Source organism: Molossus molossus, unplaced genomic scaffold (genome assembly GCF_014108415.1).
Source record: "Molossus molossus isolate mMolMol1 unplaced genomic scaffold, mMolMol1.p scaffold_m16_p_4, whole genome shotgun sequence".
Taxonomy (NCBI): domain Eukaryota; kingdom Metazoa; phylum Chordata; class Mammalia; order Chiroptera; family Molossidae; genus Molossus; species Molossus molossus.
In genome coordinates, this window is record NW_023425377.1 from 26,638,258 (window position 1) to 26,661,282 (window position 23,025).

The following is a 23,025-nucleotide window of genomic DNA, read 5'->3' on the forward strand; positions in this document are numbered from 1 at the left end:
CAAATGCATCTTGAAAAGCATGTATTACCTTCATAATAAAAAAAATCAAGTTTTACCCTACATCACTGAGTATAACAGCTAAATCAAACAACCAAAAATCTTGTAGTTAAATTGATGCATATTGCCAATCAATGTCTCTCTCTTAAAAATAAATAAATAAAAAGAAACAGAAGAAAAAAACTGATGTATATGCTAAAAATGCTAAAGTACAGGTTAAGTATTCCAAAGATTTAGTATACATTACCTTCCCTGTTGAAACTAGATGAACCTCTCTTTAACCAAGGGTGAAGAAATGCACCTTAAGCACATGCCCTTAAGCAAGTCTTTATCACTTAAAATTTTCAGCTCTTGACCTAAACTTTAATATTAAAATATTTAAAGGGAGATTCAATGCAATCCCCATCAAAACACCAACGAGCCCTGGCCGGTTTGGCTCAGCAGTTAGAGCGTCGGCCTGCGGTCCTGAGAGACCCGGGTTTGGTTCCTGCTAAGGGCATGTACCTCGGTTGCAGTTTGTCCCCGGCCCTGGTTGGTTGTGCAGGTGGCAGCCACTCGACGTGTCCCTTTCACGTCGATGTTTCTCTCTCTCTCTCTGTTCCTCTCCTCCCCCCCACTCTACCTGAACAAAAAATGGAAAAATGTCCTCGGGTGAGGATAAAAAAAAAAAACACCAACGATATACTTCACTGAACTAGACAAATAATCCAAAAGTTTATATGGAACCAAAAAAGGCCCTGAATAGCCACAGCAATCTTGAAAAAAAAAAGAACAAAGTAGGAGGGATCACATTACCAGACATCAGGTTAGACTACAAAGCCATTGTAATCAAAACAGCCTGGAACTGGCACAAGAATAGGCACATAGATCAATGGAACAGAACAGAGAACCCAGGAATTGACCCAAGACAATATGCTCAATTAATATTGGACAAAGGGGGCAAGAGCATACAGTGGAGTCAAGACAGCCTCTTTAATAAATGGTGTTGGGAAAAGTGGATAGTTACATGCAAAAAAAAATCAAGCTAGAACATCAACTTACACCATACACAAGAATAAACTCAAAATGGATAAAAGACTTATATGTGACTCATTATTCCACAAAAATCCTAGAAGAAAATGCAGGAAACGAAATTTCAGACATCATACGCAGCAGAATTTTCACTGATACATCACCTAAGGCAACAGAAACAGAGGAGAAAATGAACACATGGGACTACATCAAACTAAAAAGCTTCTGCATGGCAAAAGAGACAACCATCAAAATGAAAAGGGAACCCACTATATGGGAGAGCATAACTGCCAATGGTTTATCAGATAAGGGGTTAATTTCCAAAATATATATTCACACAACTCAACAAAAGGAAGACAAAGAACCCAATTAAAAAATGGGCAGAGGATCTATAGAGACACCTCTCTAAACAGGACATACAAATGGCCAAGAGACATATGAAGAAATGCTCAACATCACTAATCATCAGAGAGATGCAAATTAAAACAACAATGAGCTATCATTTCACACCTGTCAGAATGGCTGCCATGAACAAATCATCAAACAATAAGTGCTGGTGAGGGTGTGGAGAAAAGGGGACCCTAGTACACTGCTGGTGGGAATGCAGGCTGGTACAGCCACTATGGAAAATACTATGGTGTTACCTCAAAAAAATTAAAAATTGAACTGCCATTTGACCCAGTGATCCCACCTCTAGGAATATACCCTAAGAAGCCTAAAACACCAGTCATAAAGAATATATGCACCCCTATGTTCATAGCAGCACTATTTACAATAGCTAAGATCTGGAAACAGCCCAAGTGCCCATCAGTAGATGAGTAGATAAAAAAGTCGTGGTACATATACACAATGGAGTACTATGCAGCTATGAGAAAGAAAGATCCCTTATCCTTTGAGATGACATGGAGGGACCTGAAAGTATTATCCGAAGCGAAACAAGCCAAGCAGAGAAAGACAAATATCACATGGTCTCGCTTATTTCTGGAATATAATGAACTAAACAAACTGATGAACAAAACAGACCTAGAGACATAGAAGTAGGGTACAGACTAACATTCCTCAGAAGGGGGGTTGGAGGGAAGGGATAAACCACAGAACTTATATGCATGTATGTATAACCAATGGACATAGACAACAAAACTGGGGACTGGGTGGGAGGGGACAGGGAGGAGGGAGTCAATGTGGGGGAAAAAAGGAGAAACATCTGTAACAAAAATAAATTAATAAAAAAATAAATAAATAAGCCTTGGCCGGTTTGGCTCAGCGGTTAGAGCGTTGGCGTGTGGTCCAGAGAGACCCCGGTTCGATTCCCGCTAGGGGCGCGTACCTCAGTTGCAGTTTGTCCCAGGCCCTGGTTGGTCGTGTGGGTGGCAGCCACTCGATGTGTCCCTTTCACGTCGATGTTTCTCTCACTCTCTCTCCCCCTCCCACTCTATCTGAACAAAAAATGAAAAAATTGGGTGAGGATAAATAAGTAAATAAAATAAAATAAAAAATATATAATGTTAAAAGAAAATAAAAAATAAATATTTAAAGGAAATTCTTCAGGAAGGTCTTTAATATCCTCAGACTTCTGTTAAATGAAAGAAACACAAATAAGACTTCTTTTTTAAAAAGTTCTTTCTATGCCCGGCAGGTGTGGCTGGGATTGAGCATCGCCCCAGGGACTAAGAGGTCCCAGATTGATTCCGTTAGGACATATGCCCAGGCTGTGGGCTCAATTCCCAGTAGAGAGCATGTAGGAGGCAGCCAATCGATGTTTCTCTCTCACATCAATGTTTCTGTCTTGCTAAAAAAATATATATATATATAAAAAAACAGTGGGCCCTGGCCGGTTTGGCTCAGTGGTTAGAGCGTCGGCCTGCGGTCCTGAGAGACCCGGGTTCGATTCCCGCTAAGGGCGCATACCTCGGTTGCAGTTTGTCCACGGCCCCAGTCGGTTGGGTAGGTGGCAGCCACTCGATGTGTTCCTTTCACATCGATGTTTCTCTCTCTCTCTGTTCCTCTCTCTCCCTCCCACTCTACCTGAACAAAAAATGGAAAAATGTCCTCGGGTGAGGATAAAAAAAAAAAACACAAAAAAACAAAACAAAAAAAAACAGTGAGATAAACCTTCCCAGAAAGTACTCCTTTCCCTTCCTTCCTCCGCCAAAACGCCTCTTTTGTGAACTACTGATAGTTACTGCCTACTGATGGCTACTTAAGGTGTTTCTCTTCTCTTTCCCTCCACTATTATGAACAATTTTATATATGTCTTATATATACGCTGGGGGTTGAACCTGCAACCAGGATATGTGCCCTTGACCAAGAATGAAACCCATACCCCATTGTTCCCCGGGTCAATGCTCTAACCACTTAGCCAAACTGGCATGAGCCTAAAAATAGCTTTCAATTTCTTTAAAAAAAAAAATTTTTTTTTCTTGATTAATTTTTGAAAGAGAAAGGGAGGAAAGTGAGAGAGAGAAATATTGATGCGAGAGAACATCAACTGGCCGCCTCCTGCATGCTCCCCCACTCGGGACTGGACCTACAACCTGGGCATGTGCCCTGACCAGGAATCAAACTGACAGCCTCTTGGTGCATGGGTCCATACTGAACCCACTGAGCCATACCGGCTGGGCAGCTTTTATATTTTTAAAAGAAAAAGAAGGAAAAAGGAGAGGTGGGGGCAGATGAGGGGAAAGAAGGAGAAAAAGAAAATGTGACAGAGACTGTATGTAGTCCTCAAAAACCTAAAATATTTACTATCTGGTCCTTTACAGAAAAAGTCTGCTGATCTCTGATACATACTATTTAAATATTTATATATTATTACATATGTTTTATGTTGTTATATAAAGCTTGAATAATATGTTAAATATTTTATATATTTTAAATTTGTGTATACTTTAATTTACACATATTTTATATGGGTATCTGGGACCTAAAAGCCCAATATTAACACATATCCTCAAATTTGGTTTTAAAATACACCATAAAAATGCTGACGTTTCACCTAAAAGTGAATGTGAGGTTAAAAGGCCTAATTTAAAAAGCAATATATGTTCATTTGGAAAGCTAGGAAAATAGAGAAGTGCTTCGAAGGAAAAAAATGAAAAACGAATTTTGTCACCCAACTAACAATTTAATGCACTTTTATTTTTTTGTTTATATTTAATCTTGCATCCTACTTATTTGTAACCTAAAAGTCAATCCTGAGAATTTTCTTGTGTCACTATTCTTTAAAAACAAGTTTTTAAATTGCAGCAAAGTATCCATGACCATTTAGATTGTTTCCATTTCCAAATATTAAGCATGCTACACTGAGAATACCCACAGGTATTGTTTGCATACAACCCCAACAATTCCCTTGTGATTAAGTTCTCAGAAGTGGAGTGCTGGATAAAAAATAAACTGAAGGACTCCAAAATTAGGTCTGCACTCTTCAGAATAACTTCACCTGAACCGATGCATCATTTTTCATACAAATATGAATCTTCCATGATCCTTTCACAATAATTAAAGACAGTAAAAACATACATTTTTACCATAGCCTTTGCAGGATATAAAATATCTTGAAGAAGAGTTACCCTTTAAACCTGCTAAATCTATTTACAGTAATATATAGGCATACATATTTCAAAATTTCTTGCAAAGAATGAATACTATACTGCCAAGTATCTGTTACCAGGGTAAATGTGTTTCTAGTACTCAAGACTATCTGATAAGCACTTTATCAAAAACCAAAAAAAAAAACCCCCAAATAACACCATCAAGACCAATGGCAGTGTCTCCTCCTTGAAATTCCCTCATCTGCCTTAGCTTTGTTTACTCCCTCCCCAAACGCCTGGCCATGCCTCTTTCCACAAACCAAACGCTATATTTCATACTTATAGCATGCATTTATGTAAAAACTGGTTATCATGAGATGATCTAGAATGATTCTGCTTATGAAAAGGAAAGAGCCATATGAGCGTCACTTCTGGGTTAAAACTTAAAACATCTATATATTGTCTCCAGTGACACTCAGGACAGAGCATGCAGCTTCCTATGATTATACCTACTTTTTATAACTAGAACTTTCTGCAGAGACAAATTTATAAAAATTCTGCTTTACATCACCCAGTATCACCTCATCTGAGGTGGCACTGGGTCTAAATGCCCAACTTATTTGGCAAGGGGGTTTTAATTTTATATACTCAATATTAAAAGAAAAAAATTAGGAAAGGAAAAATGGCGGCGGAGTGAACGGAAGCTACACAGACCGTCTCCCAGAACCAAACTGGAATTACAACTATAACACAGACAAATTGACGGGAAAAACCAACAGAAAAGCAGCTTGCGAGGACCATACAACGAAGGACACTGACTCCATCCCGGTAGGCTTGCCAAGGCACGAGACGGGGCTGGGAGCCCCCGGTCAGCAGCTCGGCAGCGGCCTTAGCTGGGAGCAGTGCCCTCAAGTTACACTCCCAGGCGGCTCCACAGCGCAGAGCCGGGACAGAGGCTAAAACAGTCACAGTCACTCACCATGGGCTCCGGCAGAGGGAGGGCAGACTGGAGCTGTGTAGGGACACTCGGGATTTGGAGGGCACCCAGAGCGTTTGCGGAGTACCAGCCACCCAGGACGGTGGCCACATTGCTCCATCCCAGGGCTCTGGGGAGAGGCAGCAGCCCCTCCCTCGGAGATCCAACCCCACCCTGTGGGCCATTGAAGTGCTAATTGAGGCTCACTAACAACCAGCATCTGCCCCACCCTCGGGAAATCCCCTTGTGCTAAGCACCTGAGGGAGCTTTTCAATCAACTGACAACCCAAAACTCATCAAGTAACCTCAACTGCTAGCCTCCAGGCAAAAAGCAAGAGGATAACAGTACAGTACCTTTCCTGGGCTGGCAACTTTAACCAGGAAAGTAAGACTTGACAGTGTTCACCGTGGGTCCTCCCTCGCTCATCTAAACCCAGGAGAGGGTGCCACAAACAGCAGAACACCAACACCCACAGGGAAAACTTGACAGGCTCTAAAGCCCACAGTGATAACCAAAATGGTGAAACACAGAAACAGAAGCCAAATGAAAGAGCAAGAGACCTCCACCGAAGATGAGATCAATGTGGAGGAATTAGCCATGTTAACAGAGCTAGAATTCAGAGCCATGATCTTGAGGAAGCTGAACAGCATGAGTAAAGACATAGAGACACTGAAAATAAGCCAACTGGAAATTAAAAACCATCAAGAAGAGATAAAAAATGACATATCAGAAATTAAAAACACATTGGAAGGTTTAAAAAGCAGAGTAGAAAAAGCTGAGGACTGGATCAGTGAATTAGAAGACAGGGAAGAAAAAATCAACCAATCAGAAAAACAAAAGGAAAAAAACTATTAAAAAACAGGAAGACAGCTTAAGAGAACTATGGGACAACTGGAAACGTAATAATATTCGCATCATAGGAGTCCCCGAAGAAGAAGAAGAAGAAGAAAATGAGCAAGGGATAGAGAATATATTAAAAAAAAAAATAGTGACAGAAAACTTCCCTAATTTGGTGAAGGAAGAAGGCATTCAAGTTCAAGAAGCACAGAGAGTCCCAAGTAAGAAGAACCCAAACAGGCCCACACCAAGACACATAGTAATTAAAATGCCATAAATTAAAGACAAAGAGAATCCTAAAAGCAGCAAGAGATAAGCAACAGGTTACCTACAAAGGGAACACCATAAGGCTCTCAGCTGACTTCTCACAAGAAACACTACAGGCAAGAAGAGAATGGCATGAAGTAATCAAAGTCATGAAAAACAAGAATCTGAATCCAAGACTACTCTACCCAGCAAGGCGATCATTCAAAATAGAAGATCAAATAAAGAGCTTCCCAGACAAAAAAAGGCTAAGGGAATACATTAGCACCAAACCAGCACTGCAAGAAATGTTAAAAGGACTGCTGTAATTAGCAGGAGAAATGGGAAGAAAAATAGAACCACACTAAACAAAAATGGCAATAAATAAGTACATATCAATAATCACCTTAAACGTAAATGGATTGAATGCTCCCATAAAAAGACACAGAGTAGCTGATTGGATAAGAAAGCATGACGCATCTATACGTCGTTTACAAGAGACCCATCTCTCAACAAGACTCACATAGGTTGAAAGTGAAGGGATGGAAAAATATTTTCCAAGCAAATGGAAAGCAAAAAAAAGCTGGGGTAGCAATTCTCATATCTGATAACATAGATTTGAAAATGAAGACCATAACTAGAGACAAAGAAGGCCACTATATAATATTGAAAGGATCTATCCAACAGGAAGATATAACCTTGATAAACATATATGCACCCAATATAGGAGCACCAAAATATATTAAAAATCTTCTGGAGGACTTCCAAGGAGAAATCGACAACAATACAATCATAGCAGGGGACTTCAACACCACGTTGACAGCACTGGATAGATCCTCAAGGCAAAAAATTAGCAAGAAAACAGAGACTCTAAATGAAGCACTAGACCAAATGGATTTAATAGATATCTACAGAGAATTACACCCCAAAACTACAGAATTCACATTCTTCTCAAGTGCACATGGGACATTCTCAAAGATAGACCACATGATAGGACACAAACTAAATATCTAAAAGTTCAAGAAGACTGAAATCATATCAAGCATATTCTCAGATCACAATGGCATGAAACTAGAAATCAATTGCAACAAGAACATGCAGACATTTCAACACATGGAGGCTAAATAGCATGTGATTAAACAATGAATGGGTCACCGAGGAGATCAAGGAAGAAATTAAAAACTTCCTGGAAACCAATGAAAATGAACACACAACAACACAAAATCTATGGGATGCAGCAAAAGCAGTTCTGAAAGGGAAGTTTATAGCACTACAGGCCTACCTCAAAAAACAAGAAAAATTTCTAATTGACTATCTAACCTCACAACTTAAAGAATTAGAAAGCAAACAAAAAGAAAACCCCAGAGCAAGTAGAAGGAAGGAAATAGTAAAGATCAGAGCAGAAATAAATGACATAGAGACCAAAAAAACAATTCAAAGGATCAATGAAACAAAGAGCTGGTTTTTCGAAAAGATAAACAAGATTGATGGACCCTTAGCTAGACTCACCAAGAAACAAAGAGAGAGAACCCAAATACACAAAATCAGAAATGAAAGAGAAGAAGTAACAACCAACACTACGGAAATACAAAAGATTGTTAACTACTATGAACAACTATATGGCAACAAATTCGAAAATCTAAGTGAAATGGACAAATTTCTAGAAACACACAGTCTCCCAAAACTATTCCCGGAAGAGATAGAAAACTTGAACAGACCAATAACAACTAAGGAAATTGAAGAGGTAATCAAGACTCTCCCAGCAAACAAAAGCCCAGGCCCAGATGGCTTCACGGGGGAGTTTTACCGAACATTCAAAAAAGAAATAACACCCATTCTCCTCAAACTATTTCAAAAAATTCAAGAAGAAGGAAGACTTCCAAACACGTTCTATGAGGCCAGCATAATTCTAATTCCAAAACCAGATAAAGATACTACGAAGAAAGAAAACTACAGGCCAATATCCCTGATGAACATAGACGCCAAAATCCTGAATAAAATATTAGCAAATCGGATCCAGAAATACATCAAAAAAATTATTCACCATGACCAAGTGGGATTCATTCCAGGGATGCAAGGCTGGTACAATATTCGAAAATCAATAAACATGATACACCACATAAACAAAATGAAGACTAAAAACCACATGATCATATCAATAGATGCTAAAAAAGCATTTGACAAAATCCAGCATCCATTTCTGATAAAAACGCTCAGCAATGTGGGAATAGAGGGATCATATCTCGACATAAGGCCATATATGAAAGACCTACAGCCAACATCATACTCAATGGACAGAAACTAAAAACATTTCCATTAAGAACAGGAACAAGACAGAGATGTCCACTTTTGCCACTCTTATTTAACATTGTACTGGAAGTCTTAGCCACAGCAATCAGACAAGAAGAAAAAATAAAAAGGATCCAAATTGGAAAGGAGGAAGTGAAACTGTCATTATTTGCAGATGACATGATATTATACATAGAAAACCCTAAAGACTCCATCAAAAATCTACTAGACTTAATAAATGAATTTCGCAAAGTAGCAGGATACAAAATTAACGTCAAGAAATCGACGGCATTCTTGTACACCAATGGTGAACTCACAGAAAGAGAAACTGAAAAAACAATCCCATTTACCATTGCGCCAAAAAAATTACGATACCTAGGAATAAACTTAACCAAAGAAGTAAAGGACCTATTTGCAGAAAACTACAGGTCACTGAAAAAAGAAATAGAGGAAGATATAAAAAAGTGGAAGCACATACTCTGTTCATGGATTGGAAGAATTAACATCATTAAAATGTCCATACTACCCAAAGCAATATATAGATTCAATGCAATCCCCATCAAAATACCAACGACATATTTCATAGAACTAGAACAGATTCTTCAAAAGTTCATATGGAACCAAAAAAGACCCCGAATAGCCACAGCAATCTTGAAAAAAAAGAACAAAGTTGGTGGGATCACAATACCAGATATCAGGTTATACTACAAAGCGACTGTAACCAAAACAGCCTGGTACTGGCACAAGAACAGGCATATAGACCAGTGGAACAGAACTGAGAACCCAGAAATGGACCCAAGGCAATACGCTCAATTAATAATTGACAAAGGTGGCAAGAGCATACAGTGGAGTAAAGACAGCCTCTTTAATAAATGGTGTTGGGAAAATTGGACAGCTACATGCAAAAAAATGAAACTAGACCAACTTACACCATACACAAGAATAAACTCAAAATGGATAAAAGACTTAAATGTGACCCGTGAATCCATAAAAATTCTAGAAGAAAATGTAGGCAACAAAATTTTGGACATCATACGGAGCAGAATTTTCACTGATACATCCCCTAACAGAAATAAAGGAAAAAATTAACACCTGGGACTACATCAAACTAAAAAGCTTCTGCACAGCAAAAGAAACAATCATCAAAATGGAAAGGCAACCCACTGTATGGGAGAACATCATTGCCAATGATGTATCAGATAAGGGGTTAATTTCCAATATATATAGAGTGCTCATACAACTCAACAAAAGGAAGACAAAGAACCCAATTAAAAAATGGGCAGAGGAGCTGAACAGACACCTCTCCAAACAGGACATACAAAGGGCCAAAAGACGTATGAAGAAATGCTCAACATCACTAATCATCAGAGAGATGCAAATTAAAACAACAATGAGGTATCACCTCACACCTGTCAGAATGGCCGCCATCAACAAATCATCAAACAACAAGTGTTGGCGGGGGTGTGGAGAAAAGGGGACTCTAGTACACTGCTGGTGGGAATGCAGACTGGTGCAGCTGCTGTGGAAAACAATATGGTGTTACCTCAAAAAATTAAAAATTGAACTACCATTTGACCCAGTGATCCCACCTCTAGGAATATACCCTAAGAAGCTTGAAACACCAATCAGGAAGAATATATGTACCCCCATGTTCATAGCAGCACTATTTACAATAGCTAAGATCTGGAAACAGCCCAAGTGTCCATCAGTAGACGAATGGATAAAAAAGCGGTGGTACATATACACAATGGAGTACTATGCAGCAGTAAGGAAGAAAGATCTCTTATCCTTTGAGACGACATGGAGGGACCTGGAAAGTATTATCCTAAGTGAAAGAAGCCAAGCAGAAAAAGACAAATACCACATGATCTCACTTATATACAGAATATAATTAACATAACAGTCTGAGGAATACAGTAGACCCAGAAACATGAAAGTAGGGCACAGACTGACATCCCTCAGAAGAGGGGGTGGGGGGGTGGGAAGAGATAAACCACAGAACTTATAATGCATGTATGCATGACCAATGGACATGGACAACTAAGCCGGGGACGGGGCGGAGGTGGGGTGGGGTGGGGGGTGCCAATGGGGTAAAAAAGGTAAAATATCTATAACAAAAACATAAATGAAAAAGAAATTATACTGGGGAAAAAAATGCAAAAGGTTCAAGACAAGGAGAGAATCTTAAAAGCAGCAAGAGAAAGGCAGCTAGTTACCTACAAGGGAGTTCCCATTAGGCTGTCAGCTGATTTCTCAAAAGAAACTTTGCAAACCAGAAGGGAGTGGCAAGAAATATTCAGAGTGATGAAAACCAAGAACCTACAACCAAAATTACTCTATCCTGCAAAGCTGTCATTTAGAATTGATGGACATATAAAAACTTTCCCAGACAAGAAAAAGTTAAAGGAGTTCATCACTACCAAACCGTTATTATATGAAATGATGAAGGGTCTTTTTGAAGAAAAAGATAAAATGTATGAACAAACAAAATGCAATGAATACATATCTATCAACAATGGAATCTACAAACAAAATGAACAGGAAGAACAGAAACATTCTCATAGATACAGAGAACATTTTGTTGGTTGCCAGTAGGGAGGGGTTTGGGGGAATGGGTTAAAAAGCTGAAGAGATTAAGAAGTACAAATTCATTGCTAGACTGACAAACCTCAAAGGGAAAGGGGATGGGGGGTAGGAAGAAATAAACCAAAGAACTTATATGCATAACCAATGGACACAGACAATAGTGTAGGAAAAGGTGGGAGGGGGGCGGGAGGGGGGAGGAGGGGGTCAATGGGGGAAAAATGTGGAACATCTGTAATACATTTTACATCAAACAATAAAAATTTTTAAAAAATAAAATAAAAAAAAGAAAAGAAAAAAATTAACATTCACCCAGCTTCCACCGAATAACCTGCCCATGTCTAGTGCTCCAAATATTATCTTATTTCTCAAAGAAGTCACTTAAAGCTAGCCTCCCACTTTACAAAAAAAGAAAATAAGGGGCAGATTAGTAAAAGAACTGGCTCAAGAGTGAACAGGCCACAGCCCAAAGATTCTAAAATCTGGACACCTGGTTACAACCCACAATTTTCCGATAGGGTGAAACAGGATTAATGAGCACCAGCTAGTAAGTAATTCTGGAATGAAGCCTTGTTCTTTAAGATTTCCCCCACCACCTTTAATGCTTAATAAGGCTGAAAACATTTTCTCTTAAAAAAGCAATCTGAGGCCCTGGCCGGTTTGGTTCAGCGGTTAGAACATCGATTGGCCTGTGGTCCAGAGAGACCCGGGTTTGATTTCTGCTAAGGGCACGTACCTCAGTTGCAGTTTGTCCCCAGCCCTGGTTGGGTCATGTGGGAGGCAGCCACTTGATGTGTCCCTTTCACATCAATGTTTTTTTTTTTCTCTCTCTCTCTCTCCCTCTCTCTCCCTCCCACTCCATCTGAACAAAAAATGAAAAAATGTCCTCGGGTGAGGATAAAAAAATGTAAAAAAAAAGCAATCTAAGGAATAAGGATTCTGATGCTAACAGCCAATTGTGCGTTTCTACCTTGGTTCTACCACTTATTAACTGTTTCATCTTGGTTAACTTATTTTAAGCTTTAGTTTTCCCATCTGTACACATGGGATTTCACATGCACTTTGTACAGTTGTTTAAGAATAAATGAGATAATGTGTGCAAATGCTCCAGCACAAATAACACTCAGTATTTACTGAGTGAATTAATGAGTTGTTGAAAAGAGAAGATACCGTTTATGTGCAAAATAATAAAGATGTTTACCTGTATCAAACCTCTATTTGCACGTTTCTTTGTAAGTAAATGGTCGCACATGTATACAGAACATGACTAAATATGTCTCGTATCCTATTAAATTCTTCCTTTGAATTTTGCCTTCATCCCTGATCCTTTTCACTTAACTACAAACACCTGGTAAAGCATGCAACAGCCCTAAAATAAAAGTCAGAGATAGCACTGGGATGAGTAGCATTATGGAATTACAGAACATGAGCTATTTCTTGACCTTCAGATGTATAAATAAAAATTTACTAGTACCCATATTTTTACAACTTACTTTCTAATCCATAAAACATTTGACACTTATAAAGAACGCCGCCAGGAAATGCTGAATACAGTGTTTTTAGAGTTAGTATTTGCTACTTTAAAAACTTACTGAGAAATGAAGTAAGTCATCTTTTTCCTCTTCAGTGAGTCCCCCAACTGATAGTGCTTTGGGCCGGTGGTCCACCACCATGTGATTCAGTGAGCCCCTTCCTCTTCCTCCACGACCTCGGCCTCTTCCTCGACCTTGGGAGGACATCGTCTTTCCACGACCCACTGGTAATATACCTAGCCGTGCAGCCTGAATAAAAGCAACCAAAGGTAGAATAAAATATACACTGTTAGATTAAACTTTGAAAATAGAAAAAGAGAAAACTATGTTTTGAGATGTTAAACGTGGTGAGTCAGTAACTCCTCTTAAGTCTCACCTCAACCTGTAACTGACTGAGTTTTTTCCGTAACTCTGTTGTATCTTCTCCTGAAGACAGCCTCTTGTGAAGGTCCAGCTCAGTATCTAATAGTTCTTTCTGGGCCTTGGGGAAAATTAAGAGTTAAAGTATATCTTTAGGATTACTTCCAAGATCTTATTCAAAACATTATACTTACAGAATGACACAGATCTCTTGGGAAAATGAGAGAGGGTGCAATAAACACGGGTGTTTTAGAGAAAGTAACTTTACGAATATAATACTGACAACATGTAGAGATTATAATGATATCAGTAAAAATAGCAATTCACTGCTTAAGATGGCCTAAAACTCACACTTTGAAAACAGTCATCTGAGATGAGGGGTTGAGAATGATTTTCACATAATTAACATCATAAATAAAACACAGTAGGGGCAAAATAAATGATACAGTAAAAATTCATTCATAGTACAAACAATAGTTACATAACTGCTTTTAGATATGAACCCTATAACCACTGCCACTCTTTCGAGACAAATAATCAGTCTTTAGGTAAGTGATTATGAGAGATTATTTTTCTCCCATATATATTCTCTTTAATTTTCACAATTGGGGGAAATTTCAATAAAAACATTTTTATTATATTTTTAAAAAACAATCTTAACCACAATTTCAAATGTAATATAATACTGTAAATAAAGATTTTGTGTTCTTTATATCTGACATATTCTTGATCTCAAAGTGCTGAAAATTAACCTAAAATCCCACTACACAGCTGAGGTATAATAATGGAACCACTGCGTAAAGCAAGTAGTCACCTATGATTAAAAAAAACAAAAATTAACAATTAGACTTAAATGGATATAGAACTTCCAATTATTCTTTCCAATAGAATGCCACATTTTTACCTATACTACAGCAAATGACTCTTGTAAAAAAAAATTTTTTTTCAACAGTATTATTTATTATAAAACCGCTGAAATAGGAAATAACCTCTTTGCTCGCCATCACTCTAGCAGCTTCATTTTCAGCACAGAGAACTAAAAATTTCTATTAAAACAACACACCTTTATTCAAACAGGGTATTATCATCTCTTTCAAAGAGAGTACAGAATATCTATAGAAATATTTTTAAAACTTGTTAGTATAATTATCTCCCCATGAGAATATTAGACACATAAGGGTTCCACTGTACTTTCAAAGTGCCGAGCACATAAGACATTCAATATCCCCATGTTGAATAAAAAATGCAAACAGATACCTCTGTTTTAGTCTTTACTTTAGATGGTGTAGAGACTGCAGAAGATGTTTTTAATTCATCTTTCAGTTGTGAGATCCTCTCACCAAGCTCTTTCAAAGTCTTCATTATATTTGCTCTCTCTTCTGGTTTCATGTTTTTGTTTTTTTCTAGCTTGGATATTAGCATCTATAAAACAAACAGGGAAAAGTAAAACTATGCTTAGTAAAGTTTAATATCAATAACCCTTAACATTTTTTACCATTAGGGATCCCATTCTATATATCAATTCCAACAGTCAAATAAAGAGCTCTTGTCTTACCTTCTGGCATTCTATTTGCTTTTCTAACACTTCTTGCCTTTTTTTCCTCATATCTTGTTGTAGCTTCATTGCTTCCTAGATGAACAGTTAAAGAAAAAATTAGCAATGGATGACAAAATTTGCCAACGATAAATAAGGCTACTTTATTCTCTACTCATTTCTTCTGGGCCATTCCAATAATAAAGATAGATTTCCCCCCTAATCAAAAAATAGCTGAAATCACAGATAAGAGCTTTAAATTTATTTTCCCAACACTTCCAATACAAAGGAGTATACATTTATAACTACTTTAAAAAAATATTTAAAAGACTGAATGCTAATTAGCTGTATCTATGAGGTTTATTCACTTGAATAACCTAAATGTACCTATGAGGAAAAACAAGTGTTCTCCCTTGCCAATGTAAATAAGCCAAATCCTTATTTTTGAAGTATAAAAATGTGAGATGAACTACAGATTAGAAACAATAGCAAAATTTATCTTTTGCCAGAAAAATGTTGCCTTTCATCCCTGTTAACTAAATCTCAAATTATACTGAGATAATACCTATATTTTACTTGAAAAACTCTGTGAGTTTAAATCTAAGATGATATGAAAAAGAAAATAAATAATGAATTATGTCTGCTTCAATCCCTTGCAGAATGAAAAAAAAAAAAAAATTACAGCTCGCTATTGTTTACTTTTATACAGAAAAAAGCCTTTCCTTGTGCTTGATGAAGCCATCACAGGCAATTGCAAAACATTTTTTCTGTTTGTTCACCTTATGTTCAAGTGTACACTGTATCCAGCAGTAGCTAAATAAACATGATGATGGAGTTCCATAACAACATCAACTGTTGATGTTATTAACATATCACTTAAGAATTTAGTGGATTCTTTCCTCTTTAACAAAAGAAGAATCAAAGCTTTACCTGCTTCTTTTTAAGAACTTCTTGAACATCGTGAGATTTAGACCCTGAACAAAGTTTTGAAGGAGTCTTTAAGTTTGAGGAGCTGTACATCATTTTTGGATGGCCTGGAGATGAAAATATCTGTGAAACACAAATATGATTGAATTAAATCTTAGAAATGTGTTAGTCTTTTTATTTAAAATTTTTGATTGATTGATTGATTGGGGGGGTGGTCTGCTGTTCTACCCATTCATGCATTCATTGGTAGATTCTTATATGTACCGTGACAGGAGTTCAAACCTGAAACTTTAGTATATTGGGATGACAGACGCTCTAGCCAACCGAGCTACCTGGCCAGGGCCTCAAAGTTATTTTAAAAAGAGTGCATATATTTCTTTGGGGGGGGGGATTAAATTTTATATTTTACATTTAAAAGCCATACTTATAAGACTAGCTCTTTAAACATAAATTTGATTGACGTTCAAATTTTTTAAAAAATTAATTTTTTGCAATAATGTGTTTCTGAGTGCAATCACATATTTTTCTTCTCTCTTTTAATTTTGATGAAAAGAACTACAAGCCCTGACATCTATGAGCTGTCCTGCACCTCACAGCTAGCTCTTCCTATTAAACACAAACAGTTTTGCCCTAGCCAGTTTGGAGCGTTGGCCCATGGACCAAAGAGTCTTGGGTTTGATTCTGGTCAAGGGCACATACTTCAGTTGCAGTTCAATCCCCAGCCCTGGTTGGGGTCAGGTGAGAGGCAACCAATCGATCTCTCTCTCTCTCTCTCTCTCTCTCTCTCTCTGCCTGCCTCTGTCCCTCCCACTGTATCTGAAGATAAATGGGAAAAATATCCTCAGGTGAAGATTAAAACAAAACAAAACAAAAACCCCATAAACAATTTCACAGAATATCACCCCCTCAAACAAGGCCACTCTTATGAACATGATAGATCTGACTTTGACCATGACAATAACAAGATCACTCCATAATCATGACTGAACACAGAAAAAAATATAAATGCTATCGTAAAAATGACTAATCATCTCTCTATCCTGGCTAGTAGAAATTACTACAACTTCTTTACTAATTATATTCCTCATTCTAGTTTTCCCTCCTTCTAGCTAGATTTATTAAGATATCTGATCATAGAATTATTCCTGTTTTATTAAATCCTACCCCACATCACCTAACACAGCCTAAACCTAAAATAAGTCCTTTCTAGAACCCCTTAATTGAGGTGCCCTCCAGTTTGTGTACCATCCCTTGCTGAATAAACTCAACTTGTTCAACTCTAGGTGTGTTCCTGGTGGTTTTTGGCTGAAAGGTACCACACATGAAATGCCAAATAAGAACTCATGTTTCTAGTAACTGCAATTCTAATTAAGGTACTCTGTAATCATAATCTTAGTATTATATTTAATCAAATGCTATGAGTTTATAATAAAACCTAAGTAGCTAGCTCACAGATCTCACTTTGCAAGCAAGGTGGTGGTTATCTTTACTGTGCTAGTTTTGGTATTTAGATTCCTTTCCTCTTCTGAACAGATAACTCTCCAGTTAAACTTCCCCTCTTTAAGGCACAGCAAAGCTAGCTACATGTTACGCTACAATCTATCTGGTTCAAGTCTTCGCTAACACATTCTGCTCTTTATTTTTAAATTAACTGAATATGTGATATAAGGGACACAGGATATAATATTAAGAAATTCATGAAAAATTCAATCATGTAAATAATATATCAACATACAAAACCACCCTCGATCATACAATGCTTAATTATCCTCAAACTTAAGTTACTTTACACAGAAAAGTCTCTCAAGTAGTTAGAAACCCTGCACAGCTGTTGTTCATGTTACTATTATTATTGGTTAAAACAAAAATGACAGCCCAGCTGGTGTGGCTCAGTGGTTGAGCTATGACTCATGCCCCGGAGGTCGTGGGTTCAATTCCCTGTCAGGGCACATGCCCAGGTTGTGGGCCCAATCCCCAGTGGGGGACATGCACGAGGCAGCCAATCAATGTTCTCTCATTGATGTTTCCATTTCTCTCTCCCTGTCCCTTCCTCTCTCTCTAAAATCAATAAAGAAAAATATTTTTTTTAAATGACAATACTTAAAATTTACTGAGCACTTACTGTGTGCTAAGCACTTTCCCTTCATGCTTTACCAACATGAAATTTTTTAATCTTCACAGAAAGTCAGTTTATTGAAAAGGAAACCAAAGCTCATGAATTATTTAACACAACTAATAAAAAAGCAGGTTAAGTCAAGACTGTCTAACTATATAACTTGTGGGGTTTTTTTTCCTATCTTTGTATAATGGAATTTTTTTAAACAGACAGCAGTATAGTTATATAAAAAACTTGATATATCCATCACCAAGCAGCACCAATTATCAATATACATAAAATGACCTTGTTTTATTTAAATCCCTAATTACATCTTTATACCAAACATATCATTTTATATGTCAAGATTTTAGTTATATCTCTAAAGATAAAGACTTCTAAAACATAACCATATACCATCACCACACTTAAAGAGTTAATATTTTTAAAAATATTTTTTCTTTATTGATTTCAGAAAGAGAGGAAGGGAGGAGGAGAATTAGAAACATCGATGAGACAGGACAGCAAATTGGCCCCCTCCTGAATGCCCCCCACTGGGGATGGGGCCCACAACCTAGTCATGTGCCCTGACCAGGAATCAAACCAGCGACCTCTTGGTGCATGGGTCGACATTCAATGAATGAGCCACACTGGCCGTGCAAGAATAATTCTTTTTATTTTATGGTTTTTTTTAATCCTCGCCCGAGGACATTTTTCAATATTTTGTTCAGATAGAGTAAGAGGGAGAGAGAGAGAAACATCGACGTGAAAGGGACACATCGAGTGGTTGCCACCCACACGACCCAATCAGGGCCGGGGACAAACATCAACCAAGGTACGCGCCCTTAGTGGGAACCGAACCTGGGTCTCTCCAGACCGCAGGCCGACGCTCTAACCGCTGAGCCAAACCGGCCAGGGCTAATTCTTTAATATCAAATATTCCCACTGCCAGATTGCATTATAATTTGCTAAATATTTTCCTCATTTGAATTGGGATCTATAAAGTTCCATACAGTGTAACTGGTTATATTTCTTTAAAGTCACTTTTAATACTGTTCCCTCTCTTTCTTTTCCTTAAAAATTATTTGTTGAAGAAACCAGGTCACTAATCCTTTAGCATTCACCAGAGTCTGTTACCCTTTAACTGTTCTGTCCTCTAAATTTTTAAAAGATTGGTGAGTAGATAAAGCTTTTATGACATTATTTCATTCTTTGACAGAATTCTAGTGATCTTGGACAACATCCTCACTTTCTGGTTCGATAAAATATTCTAGGATCATCTGAAACATTGTCAGCCCCATATCTTGGAGAAGCCATTTCTCTGGTTCCTTCGTGTGCTAGGGGTTTGGGGTGGGAAACATTACCACTGGGTTGGTCATTGTTTCTAGAGCTTTTCACTGAATAGACTTAGGAAGATGCTTTGGAGTTTTTTTGTTGCTTATTTGTTTTTTAAGATAAAATACAACCTGAATTTGCATTGATATTTCAATTCAAATGCAGGACTACAGTGTTTTGACTTCACCTTATCTATATTACATCTCTTTTTTCAACCACAATGAAAATCTCAGTTGTCAATGATACCAGTATAATTCATTTGATTTATCCTACAATGTTCACAAACCAGTTTCAGAATACCAACAGAGCCAACCATATGACTGCTGAGCTTTTATAAATTGCTTTTGTCCTCAGGGTATATCTCATTAGGAATATATAGTCAAATAATGTGTTTTAATGACTCTTTATGCAGACATGGTAATTCATTTTTCTTTTTAATTTTTAGGGATTACTTTCATTTTCTTTTACAATTACATGCAGCATTTACATGGTTCTAAGACAAATCTACATAACAAGAGAGTCAAAATTACCTATTTTCTTCCCTTCTTGTCACAGTCACAAGATATATATGAATTTTTTTCCCCTTTTATAAGCAACTGCTTACATGTGTTCACTGCACCTTTCTGATACCAACAGTGGCTGACTATACATTTTTGTTCCATTTTGCTTTTAACTTAAATACATCCTAGTAATAAGCACATGGGGTGTGTGTGTGTGTGTGTGTGTGTGTTCTTCATTCCTTTGTAAAACTGAACATCTGCTATTGTGTAGATGTACTACATATTAAGTAACCAGTACCCTACTGATGAACATTTGGGTTGTTTCCAGTCTTCTATTATACAGAGTCTACAGGTCTTGCATATTTCTTTTCATAGTTTGACTAGCATACTTTTGGCATAGATTCTTAGAAGGAAGATTACTGGTTTAGAGTAAATGCACATATAAATTTGCCAGATATTGCCAAATTTCCTTTCATGAGGGCTGTACCATTTAGCATTTCTATCAGCATCTGAATCTCAGATACTTTTGGAAAATATCCTGGTTTATTATGTAATTTTAAAAATGAATCTTATTCTATCTTTTCTATATGACTATCCAGTTAGCCCAACACCACTATCATAAAGTCTATATTTCCCCCACTGATCTAAGATACCGTGTTGGCAAATAAATTCCTATATGTAAGTGTGCCTATTTTTCTATCTTCTATTCTGTTCCACTGGTTTGTTTCTTCATGTGCCAGTATCAAACTATTTTAGTTACATAGACTTCATTGTATTTTTTTGATGTCAAGTAGAGCTAGCCCCCTTGTTGTTTTTCAGAGTTTTCCTAGCTCTCTTTACTAGTTTAACTAGCAAATTTCTGGATGAATCATGAAAATTAGGGAAGTATACCTACCACATTTACATTAGCTATGACACTTATCTGAGGGAAATACGACATTACAAATCTGGATGATTATTAATTTGTTAACAACTCTGAACATAGCTGAGGCTCACAGAAACACATACCTGGCAATCCTCTCCAGCACCACCCGACTGATTCAGTAAGTGTGCTGCATCACTCTGGTTAGTACTCGTGTGTCCAAGACGATGTTTCACAGGAACTTTGTTAAGAACATATGCACCCGGTGTCTGGGGTTTGCTCATTATCTGTATATACAAAATAAACATGCATGTGGTCAAAATTTTTTGAATGCTCAGGAATGATACAAATTTAGGATAGTGATTACCTTGAAGAGGAAGATAAGAATGAAAATGGGAAGGGAAGTTGCTTTAATTATCTGTAAGGCTTTATTTATTTTTAAAATGTTTTTATTGATTTTTTAGAGAGGAAGGGAGAGAGAGATAGAAACATCGATGTGTGAGAGAAATATCAATCGGCTGCCTCCTGCACACCCCCTACTGAGGATCAAGCCCGAAACTCTGGCATATGCTCTGACCGGGAATCGAACTGGGACCTCTCAGTCCATGGGACAATGCTCAATCCACTGAGCTACACTGACAAGCTATAAGGTTTTATTTTTTAAATGGAGTGGTAGATACATCAATGATTGTTATGTTATTGTTTTTGGATGTCTGAAATACATCGCAACAAAATAATATATATGTATATACTCACACAGAAAAACATTTCTAATAATTTTTCTATGTTCCCTTTAATGTGTAATGCTTTGACAGATTTAAGCATTTTAACTGACAGTACTTTAATATCAATAACAGTGTGTAATGACCACTCCCAAAACATAATATAATCTTAGATTGCATCAATATACCAGGGTCTAATGATCACAGAAGTGACGATATCACTTTTCTATTTACAACATCTAGGGGAAGCATACACCGTTGGTCCCTAACATGAAGTGGGGATTAGACAAAAGAAATGCAAAGAGAGGTGCAAATGAGCAGGATGATGAATGAAGATAAGACTATGTAAGGAATACTTTAAAATAAAATCTGAATGCATTTAATCCAAACAAGAGAACATCAGGAGGAGATTATCATTACCATCAATATCTAAATGGCTCTAATGCATAGTGGTTTGTTCTTTCCTCCCTTCTTCTACTCATTCAAATGTATTCTGAGCAATATGTGCCAGGCCTTGTTTTATGGACTACGGATAGAATAAATACAACAGACAAAATCCCATTCTCCTGCAGCTTCCTTTACAGTTCTAAAAGGAACAGAATTTTTCTACATAGAAAAAAATAGAACAAAAGGATAGGTACAAGGGTAACTGATTCTAACCCCAAAACTCAAAAGTTCTAGGTTCAGAACTGTTTAATACTTTAGTATTGAAAAAAATCACTAAGGGTATTTCTTAAATATGAAGACTGGCTGTAGGTTGGGAAAAAAAAGAGCCTAGGAATTTGTACCCAGATAAGTGATTCTGATGTAGAACAGAACAGCACTTCTCAAACTTTAGGGTACAAAAAAATCACCTGAAGATCTTTTTAAAACACAAATTCTTGGGCCCTACACATAGCAATTCTGATTCAATAGTTGGAGTGAGGCCCAAGAAATTGCTCCCAGGAGATCAGATATTGCTGGTCAGCAGATCAAACTGAGGGGCTCTGATATAAAAGGCCAAAGAACCCAAACTGAGAAACACTGATCTAGAGGGTAGGACTAGAGGACCTCTAATTCCATGTGAACTAGTAGATTACCTTCTGGATACCTCCATGTACTGCTGCAGCAGGAGACTGCTGATGAAGGTGCTGTGGCAGGTGATGGTGCTGCTGTGACAGGTGACTAAGTGTTTGCTGTTGCTGCAGGAGCAGCTGTGCTGGGGACTGTAGTGCTGGTTGCTCATTGTTTTCTCTATGCCACAGGACTCGAATGAATCGGTTGTTTAGAACGGCTTCCGTGCTGGAAATGGCTTTCCTGGCCTCCTCATTGGTAAGATATTGGATGAGAGCTGCTTCTGGATCTCCCTTAAAAGCAACCTGTAAGAAAATACAAAAGCCAACAACAAAAATACAGATATTAATAAATAGCTAAATGCAATTAACTTGATAAATAATTCAGAATTAGAAAATAGCCTGCTGAAATCCACTGTGAATCCTTTGTAAATAAAGTTCTCTAAAGACAATATGCCTATTTCAAACCTATTTCAAAATTATATATGGAAGAATGTTAGATTACTCAGTAAATAATCTGTTACCTAACCACTTGGGAAAGAGCTATTAGATCCCTCCATAATATCTCACCTTCAAATTAACTCCAGAGAGAGAAAATATTCTACAATAACAAACAAAATACCCCATAAAAACCCAGGA

General features: G+C 37.4%; 1 protein-coding gene across 2 annotated transcripts in view; it reads right to left on the minus strand.

The window, feature by feature from the left end:
• The window catches only part of RBM27 (RNA binding motif protein 27), a 91,567-nt gene that overhangs the window by 17,719 nt on the left and 50,823 nt on the right, over positions 1-23,025 (minus strand). For both annotated transcript variants that reach the window (XM_036240554.1, XM_036240553.1), the window contains exons 13-19: positions 22,414-22,692; positions 20,759-20,899; positions 15,824-15,943; positions 14,915-14,989; positions 14,617-14,781; positions 13,376-13,480; positions 13,060-13,248 (exon numbers count right to left, since the gene is read on the minus strand). In XM_036240554.1, the coding sequence (XP_036096447.1) occupies positions 13,060-13,248; positions 13,376-13,480; positions 14,617-14,781; positions 14,915-14,989; positions 15,824-15,943; positions 20,759-20,899; positions 22,414-22,692 (1,074 nt within the window). The remainder of the gene's footprint in view (positions 1-13,059; positions 13,249-13,375; positions 13,481-14,616; positions 14,782-14,914; positions 14,990-15,823; positions 15,944-20,758; positions 20,900-22,413; positions 22,693-23,025) is intronic.